Source organism: Gadus chalcogrammus, chromosome 6, assembly GCF_026213295.1.
Source record: "Gadus chalcogrammus isolate NIFS_2021 chromosome 6, NIFS_Gcha_1.0, whole genome shotgun sequence".
NCBI classification, from domain to species: Eukaryota; Metazoa; Chordata; class Actinopteri; order Gadiformes; family Gadidae; genus Gadus; species Gadus chalcogrammus.
The window spans coordinates 20,708,099-20,721,019 of record NC_079417.1 but is presented as its reverse complement, the minus strand read 5'-3'; the positions used below and the strand labels follow the sequence as shown (position 1 = coordinate 20,721,019).

Here is a 12,921-nt window from a genome sequence, read left to right as displayed (position 1 = left end):
CAATTAACGCATGTGCAGAATGATCCGTCCCGTGCATCCCACCCGCTCTGTACTACAGTCACTTCAACGTTGTGGCTTTCCCATGATCAGAGTAGCTGACTAACCACGGACCTATAACTGCTGCAAGTCAAGAAACTCATTTTAAGAATGCAAGGCAGAAAAGACCCTGGTACTGCTTTTAACCAGATGCTGTTCTTCTCTACATGCACATGCTCAGCATAATCGTCTGCATTGTTCACTGAAGTAAAACCCTTTGAGTAAACTGTTCAACAAAATAACTTGTCCCACCACAGCCCGTGTTCTAATAAATACAATCTACTTATTATGAGGATTTTTTTATTTCCTGAAAGCACAAAAAAAAAAGTCATTTATATTGGGTATGTTTTTAGAGCAGGGAACAGTAGCCTATCCCAGTTTGCACCTCACCCACCTATAACTTATGTTCCAAAATGTGGATCTCCAAAGCATCCTTTTGCATCTTTTGAATTGTTACAATTGCATGGAGGTTGGTGAGGGCAACTGGTTCAAGTAGGGCGATGACGCCATCAGTAACTGGAAGAAGATGATTAGACAGTGCAATTATTACTTGAGCCAGAATATTGCCCCATCTAATTTGCAACGCGCTGGGTTGCGTGTACATATTTAATTATTTTGAATAACCAACCTCTTATACTGTAAAGGCACTTCTATCCTGGGGGGTGGGGGGGATCAGAGGAGCTCCCCCCAGGGATGCCCTCAGCCACAGGACGCATACTCTGTTGGCTGAGGGCCATCTCCTCAGCCTCTGTGAGGGCTGCAGGTGGTGGACCCCCTCCAGTCTGCCGGGCCTCTGCATTTTTTCGATTTGCTAACATGGAGGAAAATATAACCCTAATATTCAGTAAGCGCTATTTTGAAGACACATATATATTTATAATGCATTTTGCCTAGGTGTAGCCTTCTAATATATCTAAATCCTATTAAATATTGGCAGTGTTGGGGTGGCTGGGAAATGTAGGCCTACTACTTACATTTACTGCTTAAATATAGTATACAAATATATAATACATGTTGAACATAGCTGTTAAATTAGGTAGAGCAGGCAAAACAGCACAATTTATTTGATTTCAATTAAACATTAGTTTACCTGTTTAAACTATATTTTTGTACTTCATTTGCTGCCAAGTCCTCGTGGGGCCACTCGGGGTTGCGTAAATTGACACACACACACACACACACAATTTACCTATTGAATAAGTGGAAGATATTAAACTTTCCTCTTATTTTATTTTATTTTACTAATTTATTTGACTCACGCATTGACTTGTTCAGCTATTTCCTGCCAAGCTCTCTCTCGCGCTCTCGCTGCCGCGGCGGTATTGCTTTTTTTTGTTAAAATGGGTAGGCCTAACTGCTCGGCATACACGTTCATTAGAATTTCCAATTCCGTGGGGGAAAAGTAAGTGGATACGCTTTTGGTCCATGTTTGATCATGTTATCAGAGATCCATTGATGATGGCTCTTCATAGTCAACAGGCACGCCCTCAACCCAGAGTGAACATACTCAGAGTTGATTAACCCAACGCTGATCACCTGTTCTGAAACTGAAAACCCAGAGTTGCTTTTCAACCCTGAACTCTGAGTCAACCAACTCAGAGCGCAGGATTAAACTCAGAGTATGTTAAACCAGCTACCTGAAACAGGCCTCAGATCTGTGATTCTTGGCTAAATGACAGCTGGCCTGTGCTGAACTGCAGTACTGTGGCTGCTCCTGTGGGAAGGCGGGGCTCTGGCTCACCTGTTGACGAGCAGGTGTTTAAGCGAACCACAGCCGGGGTTTGGGGACAACTTGAGGCAACTTGAATGTAAAAAAACGATTTGCCAGGTGATATGTCACAATGCATTTTGTAAAAGGATGTTAAAAAACAAATGTATTGTAGATGTTTCTACAGCTTTTCTTGATTTGGAAAGAAAATGTTCAAATATACCCTGTTGGATAATGATTAAAAAATTACTTTCAGATTTACCTTAAATTGTAGAATGGTATTTGTTTCTAAAGGATTGAGACTCAGATGTGCCATGGCCTTGTTCCGCATAATAACGTATGCCTGCCTATCTCGGACAACCCTCACACCCAGAACCACCATGTATGAGACCCAAATACCTCCATCTATGATGAGAACATCTCCTTGTATGGCCAGAAGGCCTCCACGTCTTTCCATGTTCAATGTAGTGGAGGCTCTAGCCCGACCGGACCTGATGAGTTGTTTGGCGATCTAGGGGTCTAGTACACTTAGGACCAAGCTAAAGGCATGTTTTTGATTTATAAATATGAAAGAGGACTTAAAGGACATGCAAAATTGTAAATGTGGTTGTTCTAGCCCAACCGGAAGTGATGTTAAGGACTTGTGAATATGATAAAGATGTCTGGTCTCTTTTACATGAAACAGGGCATAGGGCTCTGCTAAAATTTATATAAATTAGAAAGCCTCAGACAGTACGTGTCTCTCCCTATCCTGGGTCACCTTCAAATCATTTCCGGTAAATCCCCTCTATATCCCTCACCATTTCCCAACCATGCACAACTTACCCCCATGTCCTGAAATCCAACTTGATGACATAGCTCAAAACAGGATTACACCATCTTTAATTTCCGTTTTAGCCATCCATTCTTTGCCTCCTGCTTTCTGCGGTTCTTTTTCACGCAGCTAACAATGATGCAGGTCAGATGTTGATGTGTGTGTTGGGCGGGCATCCATGTGCTTCTCAGGCCGAGAAAACATTAATCCTCTTTAGGAGCACTGCAAGGGCGATAAGCCGACTTCAACTTCAGGGCTGAGTGGACTGGTCTGCTGGAGTTGAGGTCTAGCTGGGCTGCGGTGCTAGCTCCTCGAGGGCCGGAAACAGCCCGTGGTAGGGCCACCCTCTCCCAGGGCGACGGGGCCTTCCCCTCCCTCCCCCTCATGGAGCACAGGGCCTTTTGCTCGTGTGCTGGCTGGCCGAGGGCTGGCTGGGGCTGCTGTGGGCCGAGTGCAGGGGCGGCTAGCCGCAGATGGTTGCCTCCACCGTCCTCCTCCCTAGGTGCCTGCCACACACCATAATGGGAAATGGACTGCATAAGATTGCGCTTTTTATCCAAAGCCCTGTACAATATTCCCTCACATTCACCCATTCATACACACATTCACACACCGACGCGGTGTCAGCCATGCAAGGCGACAGTCAGCTCGTCCGGAGCAGTTAGGGTGTGGTGCCTTGCTCATGGACACCTCGACATTCAGCTAGGAGTAGCCGGGGATCGAACTAGGAACTTTGCTGTTACCAGTCGCTCTACCTCCTGGGCTCCTGCCGCACTGCCTCCACCTAGGTGACTTCTTTTGGGCTCCTCCAGACAAAGTGGTACCCAGTCAGACCAATCTGTACCCAGTCAGACCAATCTGACAAAATTAAACCAGCCATCGTCCACGCACTCCCACACACATACATATATATATATATTAATGGTTCTTCGCAATAACTCTCATGACGTTGGAGAGCCTAAAGCCTCCCCTTTTAAATGGTACCACATGTGTAAGGAACATGCATTTGTGGGATGAGCAGCAGAGCTGAGTATGCAGGTTTGGCCCAAGAAATATTTGCCAAATCTTCTCTGCCAATGCCAAACTGCTTATTCTTGCATGACTTCCCTTAACCCAAAAGCCTTTTTGTGCTGATGTCGGTAACACGTGCACTGGAACCTGAACATGTGGAGGAACGTTATGTTTAGTGATGAGTCGAGATTATGCCTACGGCATTTGGATCGTAGGGTCAATGTGTGGAGAAAACCTCGAGAACGCTATGCTGACTGCTGCACCAATAGAGTAACATCTTTTTGTGGAGGTAGTGTTATGGTGTGAGGCGGCATCTCCCTCACCGGAAAACGAGGCTCGTCATCATTGGAGGCAATCTCAATGCAGAGAGATAGTGAGATGACATTCTGCAACCAGTGTCAATCCCATATCTCCTCAGTCTGGGACCGAACTCTATCCTCGAAGATGACAACGCTCGACCCCACAGAGCGGGTTGTATCAGAAAATACCTCCAGAATGTGGGAGTGGAGAGGATGGAACGGCCTGCTAGCAGTCCTGACCTCATCCCCATTGAACAGTTGTGGGATCAGCTTGGGCGTGCTGTTCGTGCAAGAGTGACCAACACAACCAGGTTGGCTGGCATGCGACAAATGCTGGTTGAAGAATGGGATGCCATCCCACAGCAGCATGAGGAGGGGTGCCAGGCGGTTCCGGCTGTATATGGTTTTCCAACACGCTAATCAGGCTCCTGTTTCATAAATTAATACATTTGTAAATTGCCAATAAGTCTTGTTTCTTCAAACTTCAATCAACCAATCCACCAAACACCAAACAAGAGTAAATGGCAGAGTAGGCTGTTTGGCATTGGCAGAGATGATTTGGCACATTTTCCTTGGCCCCAAACTACAAACGCACTGAATAGTAAATAAATTGTCAACATCTTAATGGAATGTGACTCATATATAAATAATAGGCATGAATAAATAATTCAGCAGTTCGACTGTCCACAGTGCTTTGTTTGCTTCGGTCAAATATAACAGCTCGTATAACCTTGTTGTGGTTGGTCAGCACACTTGAAAACATGTTTTTAAAAGAAGATAAATGTGCATTTTCATTTTATCACAAAGCTGTGTCAATGACACGCTGTTTAAATGACAACTTAGTGCTAAAATCCTACATAGCCAAGGTTCCAATGAACTTGAACGTCTGTGAATGTACTCATGTGACTGGGATGTGTGTGTGTGTGTGTGTGTGTGTGTGTGTGTGTGTGTGTGTGTGTGTGTGTGTGTGTGTGTGTGTGTGTGTGTGTGTGTGTGTGTGTGTGTGTGTGTGTGTGTGTGTGTGTGTGTGTGTGTGTGTGTGTGTGTGTGTGCGTGTGTGGGTGCGTTTGCAAACCAATGTATCTTGCTGTGAGAAAATGTATGTTGTTGTAGATAAAAATGTATTCTCAAAGAGATTTGATAAAGTGGTGGAAAATCGCAGAGGGGTGGAACTTGGAGATGTATTGTAGGCTATAAATATAGAATATGGACCAAGTTGCAGCAGGAATATTGCTTATTAATTTGCAACATGAAGGCGTCTCACGTTGTTCTTGTCTTGGCCGTCTGTCTTCCAGTCTGTGAGTATACTAAACAAACGCTCCAACCTTTACGTTAATTTTCTATTCATTGCTTTTCTATTTATTTCTTCTTCAATGTACTATCATTCATTGAATAACACGTAATATAGCAGCAAAATCAAAAACAAAAGGAAGGAGAGAGTTGTTGATTGGTTGCTGTATGTATTGATGGCTCCTTGTCTCTTCCCAGTGCTAGCCTCACGCAGCAAGAGATCCCTATGGGGGCTCAGGTCCCAGATTGAGTGCACCATGCCTCACATCTGGCCACTCATTGACTATGCTGACTATGGATGCTATTGTGGTAAGGGAGGCTCTGGAATACCTGTGGATGCCCTCGACATGTAAGTGGAAAACCTTTGGAAGTTACTATTCATCAAGTAGATGTATTATTTATTAGTTTTAGTAATAAACACATCATAAACACACTCCCTGCTCAACCTTCAGAAGGGAGTTTACCCCCCCATATCCACTAAACCATCCTGCGTCCCTGCTGCAGCAAGTGATCTTTCTAGCTGTGTATATATCATTGCAGCCCATTCTGTGCCTTTATGATAAACTGTTAATGATGATTGACAGATGCTGCCAAACTCACGACCATTGCTACACAGCTGCCATGGCTGATAAGGCGTGCATAGCCTACCTGGATAACCCTTACACATATGGCTACCACCAAACATGTGACAAGAGCACCAAGACCGTCACCTGTCTCAGTGAGTGCATTATGGACCGCTACTGTGAATCCTATGATGACATTAACATTGTCATGATTTGAGTTTTGAGAATTTTATTCAGAGAACTGATAGAAATCCCTTTTGCTTATCATACTGTGTTCTCCACTTCTCTCCCTCCCTCCATCGCCTCTTCTTTCACACAGGTTCCAATGATGCCTGTCAGATGTTCATCTGTGAGTGTGATAAGCATATAGCCATGTGTATGGCCACGGCAAAATACATCCCAGCTCACGACCACTACAACCAGGAGCTCTGCAGTAAATAAGATGACTAGGACTGAAGCTCTGTAAGAAGCAACTGCACTTCCTGAGGCCATAACTAATACATCATTTGGACACACACAGAGGGCGAGAAGATGTTTAGGTGTTCATTTATCAAATTATTTGTCAATAAAATAATCAAAAATAACTGTCTGTTTTATTCTAATTGTTCCTCATGAAGACATCTTGTTATTGTTGTGAAGATTGTGTGATAAATAAGGCGTTAAAAAATCGTCAAAAATCTATTAGCCAGGTGATGTCACAATGCATATTTTATTAGGATGAAACAATGACTGAAAGAAAACTTTCATAATTACATAAAATTGTAGAATTGTATTTGATTCTAAAATATTGTGACTCAGAAGTCGTCAGATGCATGACAAGTGTCACAGCCTTTTTCTGCATAATAAAGTGCCTGCCCCTCTCGGAAAACCCTCATTCCCAGAACCACCATGTATGAGACCCAAATACCTACATCTATGATGAGAACATCTCCTTGTATGGCCAGAAGGCCCCCACGTCTTTCAATGTTCAATGTAGTCAGATTGAAGTTAAACAATGTAAACCCATGAGGAGGGTAAGGGGGGTCTGCAGATGGTACATTGCGCCCTCTAGTTATGGATACGTCAAAAACAATGAATGCAACAAAGGGTCAAAAACTGAAACCAACCACGTCCCCTAAACCCAGTCTCAAACTTACACTAGTTTTACAATAACGTCTCTAAAAATGTGACATGCCTGTTTTTTTTATCGTTGTAAAGTTAGTCAACTGTTCGTGGCATTTTTCATGATTTATTGAGAATTTTGAGGGGCCATAATATAAGTGGGCAGCTTAGCTGCCATCAATTGTTTTGTTTTTGTTGTAAACCAGGTTCCAATTACTAGGAAATAGACACATTTTCTAAGGTGCGCCAGACAGAACAGCGCCGCACGTTTGAGGGGTTATTATTATTCATTGTTATGGTCACAAATTAAAGGGTGAGGCTGGCTGAACTCATATTGACCACTTTTATAGGAAAGAGGGCATTAAACTCTACTAAAATGATGTGTTTGGAGGCTAGCCCGACCGAACCTGATGAATTGGTGGGTGATCTAGGGGTCTAGTACACTTAGGAATGAAGACATGTTTTTTTCATGTATATGAAAGAGGACATAAAGGATGAAAGAAACACACCATTAATAGGAGCCTCGAAGGACTTGTGAATAAGATAAATACTTCTGGTCTCTTTTTCAGGGCGACGGGGCCTTCCCCTCCCTCCCCCTCATGGAGCACAGGGCCTTTTGCTCCTGTGCTGGCTGGCCGAGGGCTGGCTGGGGCTGGGCCGCTGTGGGCCGAGTGCAGGGGCGGCTAGCCGCAGATGGTTCCCCCCCCCCCCCGTCCTCCTCCCTAGGTGCTTGCCACACACCATAATGGGAAATGGACTGCATTTATATAGCAAGCGCTGTACAATATTGACTAACATTCACCTATTCATACACACATACATACAGCCAGCTCATCGGGAGCAGTGTTAGGGTTATGGTGTCTTGCTCAGGGACACCTCGACATTCCTTGCGGTAACCAGCCAACCCGCTCTACCTCCTGAGCTCCTGCCGCACTGCCTCCCCCTAGGTGACTTATTTTGGGCTCCTCCAGACAAAGGACCCAAAATAAGTCACCGAGGGGGAGGCAGTGCGGCAGGAGCTCAGGAGGTAGAGTGGGTGGGTAAAATCTGGTTTATTGCAACGGCTTAATAATTTAAAAAATTGCATCCAGGAGATCTCCCCAGCTGTTGTGTGGAGATGATTTAACATGCTCAATGTGCATTACTTAACGTGCAACAGGTGTGCAGCCTCACCAATCAGACGGAATTAAACCGGCCATCGTCCACACACTTCCACACATATATAAACTGAGCACAAAAAGTAAGGACATTTGTGTTTGGTAGATTATTTATCCGTGGTAACAATGCTTTTTGGCAATAAATTGTATATCATTGGAAAGCCTGTTTAGCTCCCTTTCAAATGGTGCCCCATTTGTAAGGAAGATGCATTTGTGGGATGAGCAGTAGCGCTGAGAATGTGGGTTGCGTCCATGAAAGAATTGCCAAATCCTTTCGGCCATTGCCAAACAGGTTATTTTGCTGTTGCTATTGACACTTGTTTTGGTCTTCTGGTACCCCCAGGTGTCTGTGAGCATGGGCCCTACTACTGTAAGTACAGCTACAATCAGTAAGTGTCTGCTCCAAGAATCGCCATGCCGAGTTTGACTGATCTGGATAGGGCCCTATCCAGATCACTCAACTTCAAGCTGGTGTTCCGCAAAACCAAGTTACGGCATTATTTGGAGTGAGCCCTAGTAACCCCTCCAAACTGAAGGCCAAGTACCATATAACGGGGGATGTCAAAGACAGGCCACAAAGTGGGTGTCCCAAGAAGACAACACCCCAAGAAGACCATTTCATCACCCTGTCAGCACTTAGGTGCCGTAGGCTGCCTTCTACAGATTTGCAGTCCAGGTTTGCAGGACGATATGGCCGACGGCTCTCTGCCTAGACAATCTGGAACAGACTAGACGCAGCCAATCTCCGGTCTCATAGGACTGCCCTTCACCGTCAGGCCCGTTTGCGCTGGGGTCGGCAACACGTGCACTGGAACCTGAACATGTGGAGGAACGTTATGTTCAGTGCTGAGTCCAGACCAGCATGAGGAGGAGGTTCCAGGCTGTTGTGGCTGTGTATGGTTCTTCCACAAGCTACTGAGGCTCCTGTTTGTGAAATGAATAAATTGTTAAATTGCCAATCTGTCTTGTTTCTTCAAACTTCAATCATCCAATCCACCAAACACCAAACGAGTCAATAGCAGAATAAGCTGTTTGGCATTGGCAGAGATTTGGCAAATTTTTCATGGGCACAACCCACATACTCAGCTCTGCTGCTCATCCCACAAGTGCATGTTCCTTACAATTTGGGCCCCAACGGTATAAGATTTATTGCCAAAAAGCATTGTTCCCACCAGGAAATAATCAACCATAAACAAATGTCCTTACTTTTTGTGCTAATATTCTATTTATATATTTATTTATTTTCTCTTTAATAAACTACAAGTCCAGTATTAAAGTGCATTGGATAGTAAATAAATGGTCAACATCTTGATGGAATGTGACTCAAATATAAATAATAGGCATAAATAAATAATTCAGCACATGCAGTGAGACTCTCCGCAGTCGTTGGTTTGCTTTGTTCAAATATAACAGCTTTTATAACCTTGTGGTGGTTGGTCAGCACACTTGAAAACATGTATTTAAAAGTAGATAAATATGCATTTTCATTTTATCACAGAGCTGTGTCAATGATACGCTGTTTAAATGACAACTTAATGCTAAAATCTTACATAGCCAAGGTTTCAATGAACTTGAACGTCTGTGAATGTTTGTGAATGTTTGTGTGTGTGTGTGTGTGTGTGTGTGTGTGTGTGTGTGTGTGTGTGTGTGTGTGTGTGTGTGTGTGTGTGTGTGTGTGTGTGTGTGTGTGTGTGTGTGTGTGTGTGTGTGTGTGTGTGTGTTTGTTTATTAATTTATTTAAAAGGGACAGTGTACATTAATCAACATGTCCATTGCATAGGACATGTAAATGTAGATTTAGTTGTACAAACAATTTTTCATCTGTAGTCCCTGGCAGGTTGATGTTAGATAGAACATAAAAAAGCATAAAAGCAAGCACAACATATAGTTAGACAGATGATTGACATTGACATTACATGGACAAGGACACACACTAAGATGACAAAGACGTAATGTAACATGCCTGAATAAAATAAGAAGCATGGAACTTTTAAACAGTTAGTAAGCTCACAATCACAGATAAGAACCCGATCAAGACCCGTAGGGACCGACGAGGACCGGAACCCCCTCGACGGATAGATCAGCCGAAACCACAGACCCAATCGCCGGAAGCCAGAGAGGTATGGCGGTGCTATATCTGTGGCCAGACAGGACACCTCGCTCGTCACTGCCCGGAGAACCGGGATGTGTCTATGCCTTCGGCCTTCGCGGGCGAAGGCCGGCCAGGACCATGTCTACTCACCACCTGTTGGGCGCATCAGGAGGCCGGAGCCCCGAACCTCCCGGCTCGGGTGGGCGACAAGGACACTCAGGCCCTCATCGACACGGGGAGTGTCGTCACCCTCCTCCGGCCCGACCTAGCCGTCGGAAGGGCGGGGGAGCCGATGGAGGTCGCCTGCGTACATGGGGACACCCGCACCTACGACACGTGCCATGTGGTCGTGCGGACCCCCCGAGGGGCCTTCACCGTAAGGGCCGAGATCGTACCCAACCTCCCGGTACCCCTATTGATCGGGAGAGACTGCCCCATCTTCCACCGGCTCTGGAACGCGGAGCCAGGACCCCGACCGCCCCGACCGCAGCCGAGGCGACACGACAACCGGTTCGACACGCCTACGGAGCCAGCGAGACTCATCGCCTGGACACACCGGGGACCCCCGACACCCTGACAGCGTCGGAGCGACCTGCCGGGTTAGGAGAGACGGAGAGTTCCCCCCTCACGGAGCTCTCGGACTTCCCCCCAACCGGGAGGGGGTCGGACCGTCCCGGACAGTTCGCCACCGCCCAACTGCAGGACGACACCCTGAAACACGCCTGGAGCCACGTTTTCGCCCATGACGGTCACGCCAGGGACTCGGTGAGCACCCTACCGTACCCGCACTTCTGCACCAGGTCAGACCACCTTTTGTATAGGGTAACCGAGAGGGCGGGAGTGATAGTAGAGCAGTTGGTGGTGGCTCGCCCGTACACCAGTAAAGTCCTCTTCATGGCTCACACACGTCCTAGGGGCACACCTAGGCATGGACAAAACTAGGGAACGGATCCTAGACCGGTTCTACTGGCCCGGGATAAAGAAGGACGTTACAGAGTACTGCCAGGCGTGCCAGGAGTGCCAGCGGACGGCCCCGAGACCCTCGATACGGAGTCCGCTGATACCGATGCCTATCATTGAGGTACCTTTTGACCGACTGGCCCAAGACATTGTGGGCCCTCTCCCCAAGACCAGCCGGGGACATCGATACATATTAATCATGGTCGACTATGCCACCCGGTACCCGGAAGCCCTACCCCTCCGCGCCGCAACCGCTAAGGCGTAGCCCGGGAGCTAATGATGCTTTTTAGTCGGGTGGGGATAGCACGGGAGATTTTAAAGGACCAAGGGTCATGTTCTATGTCGCATGTGCTAAAAGAGCTTCTCAGTCTCCTGCAGGTGAAGCAGCTGAGGACTTCAGTGTACCACCCCCAGACGGACGAGCTGGTGGAAAGGTTCAACAAAACCACATGCTGAAGAAGGCCATGGAGATAGACGGGAAAAACTGGGACCAGCTCCTCCCTCACGTCCTCTTCGTGGTGCGAGAGGTACCACAGGCCTCCACAGGGTTCTCCCCCTTTGAACTGCTGTACGGACGGCGGCCAAGGGAACTACTAGACCTGGCTAAAGAAGCTTGGGAGAGCCGACCCTCCCCCCATCGTACCCTAGTGGACCATGTCGAGCAGGTACGAGAGAGAATGGCGCAGGTCTGGCCCATAGTACGGGAGCATCTGCACCAGGCACAGCAGGCCCAGGCGCGGACCTACAACCGCGAGGCCCAGCTGCATCTCTTCCAGCCGCGAGGCCCAGCTGCATCTCTTCCAGCCGGGGGAGTGAATCCTAGTCCTCATCCCTATGCAAGTTCCTGGCCAAGTGGCAGGGACCGTATGAGGTGGTCGACCGCGTGGGGGAGGTGAACTACCGGGTGCGGCAGCCGGGGAGGCGCAAGCCCACCCAGCTGTATCATGTGAACCTCTTGAAGCAGTGGAAGGCCGGGACAACCCCACCAGTGCCGGCCCCCGTGGTCCTCGTCGCCCGGCAAGGCTTACCGGAGGTCCCGTTTGGAGAGGACCTCAGCCCCAGCCAGAAACAAGACCTCACTGACGTGGTGTTGCAGCACAAGGACGTGTTCTCCGAGGTAACCGGGAGAACAACGGTCGCTCAACACGACATCCGAACAGAGGCAGGCGTCACGGTACGCGTACCCCCGTACCGGGTTCCAGAGGCCCGTCGGGTCGCCATACGGGAGGAGGTCAAGAAAATGCTCCAGCTCCGGGTGATCGAGGAATCACACAGCGCCTGGTCCAGCCCATCGTCCTGGTCCCGAAGGCAGGTGGATCATTTCGAATCTGCAACGACTTTAGGAGGCTGAACGAGGTCTCGGAGTTCGACGCGTACCCAATGCCCCGGATCGACGAACTCATCGAGCGGCTCGGGCCCGCTCGATACCTCACCACCCATGACCTTACCAAGGGATATTGGCAGGTCCCCCTCAGCAAGACCGTCCTGGAGAAAACGGCGTTCGCAACCCCCGGGGGACTTTACCAGTACACGGTGCTCCCCTTCGGGGTACATGGAGCTCCGGCCACCTTCCAGCGCATGATGGACGGTCTCCTGCGATCACACCAGGCCTATGCCGCCGCCTACATTGATGACATCATCATCCATAGTGCCAGCTGGGACGTCCACCTGAGACACCTAAGAGCGGTCCTGGGGGAGCTGAGGAGGGCGAGTCTCACCGCCAACCCCGCCAAGTGCCGTCTGGGCTTGGAGGAGGCCTCATACCTGGGCTACAGAGTCGGACGCGGGAACGTCCGACCCCAGGAGGCCAAGGTGAAGACCATCCAGGACTGGCCCCGCCCCACCTCCAAGAAGCAGGTCAAGTCCTTCCTCGGTCTGGTAGGCTACTAT

General features: G+C 47.9%; 1 protein-coding gene and 1 long non-coding RNA gene across 3 annotated transcripts; one reads left to right on the top strand and one right to left on the bottom strand.

The window, feature by feature from the left end:
- Nucleotides 1-519: 519 nt before the first annotated feature.
- LOC130384691 (uncharacterized) lies at nucleotides 520-1,380 on the bottom strand. Of its 2 annotated transcripts, none has more exons than XR_008895899.1 (3): nucleotides 1,296-1,380; nucleotides 665-847; nucleotides 520-552 (listed from the first exon to the last, which is right to left on the bottom strand). It is a non-coding gene; the product is annotated as an uncharacterized LOC130384691 (long non-coding RNA). The 2 variants fall into 2 exon arrangements; XR_008895900.1 differs by lacking the exon at nucleotides 1,296-1,380 and adding an exon at nucleotides 1,127-1,176.
- Nucleotides 1,381-5,056: 3,676 nt separating this feature from the next.
- Nucleotides 5,057-6,315, top strand: LOC130384688 (phospholipase A2-like). The gene is made up of 4 exons (XM_056593005.1): nucleotides 5,057-5,166; nucleotides 5,357-5,507; nucleotides 5,743-5,876; nucleotides 6,041-6,315. Exons 1-4 carry the CDS (start codon nucleotides 5,118-5,120, stop codon nucleotides 6,160-6,162), a joined length of 456 nt encoding a protein of 151 aa, XP_056448980.1. The 5' UTR covers nucleotides 5,057-5,117; the 3' UTR covers nucleotides 6,163-6,315.
- Nucleotides 6,316-12,921: the final 6,606 nt, after the last annotated feature.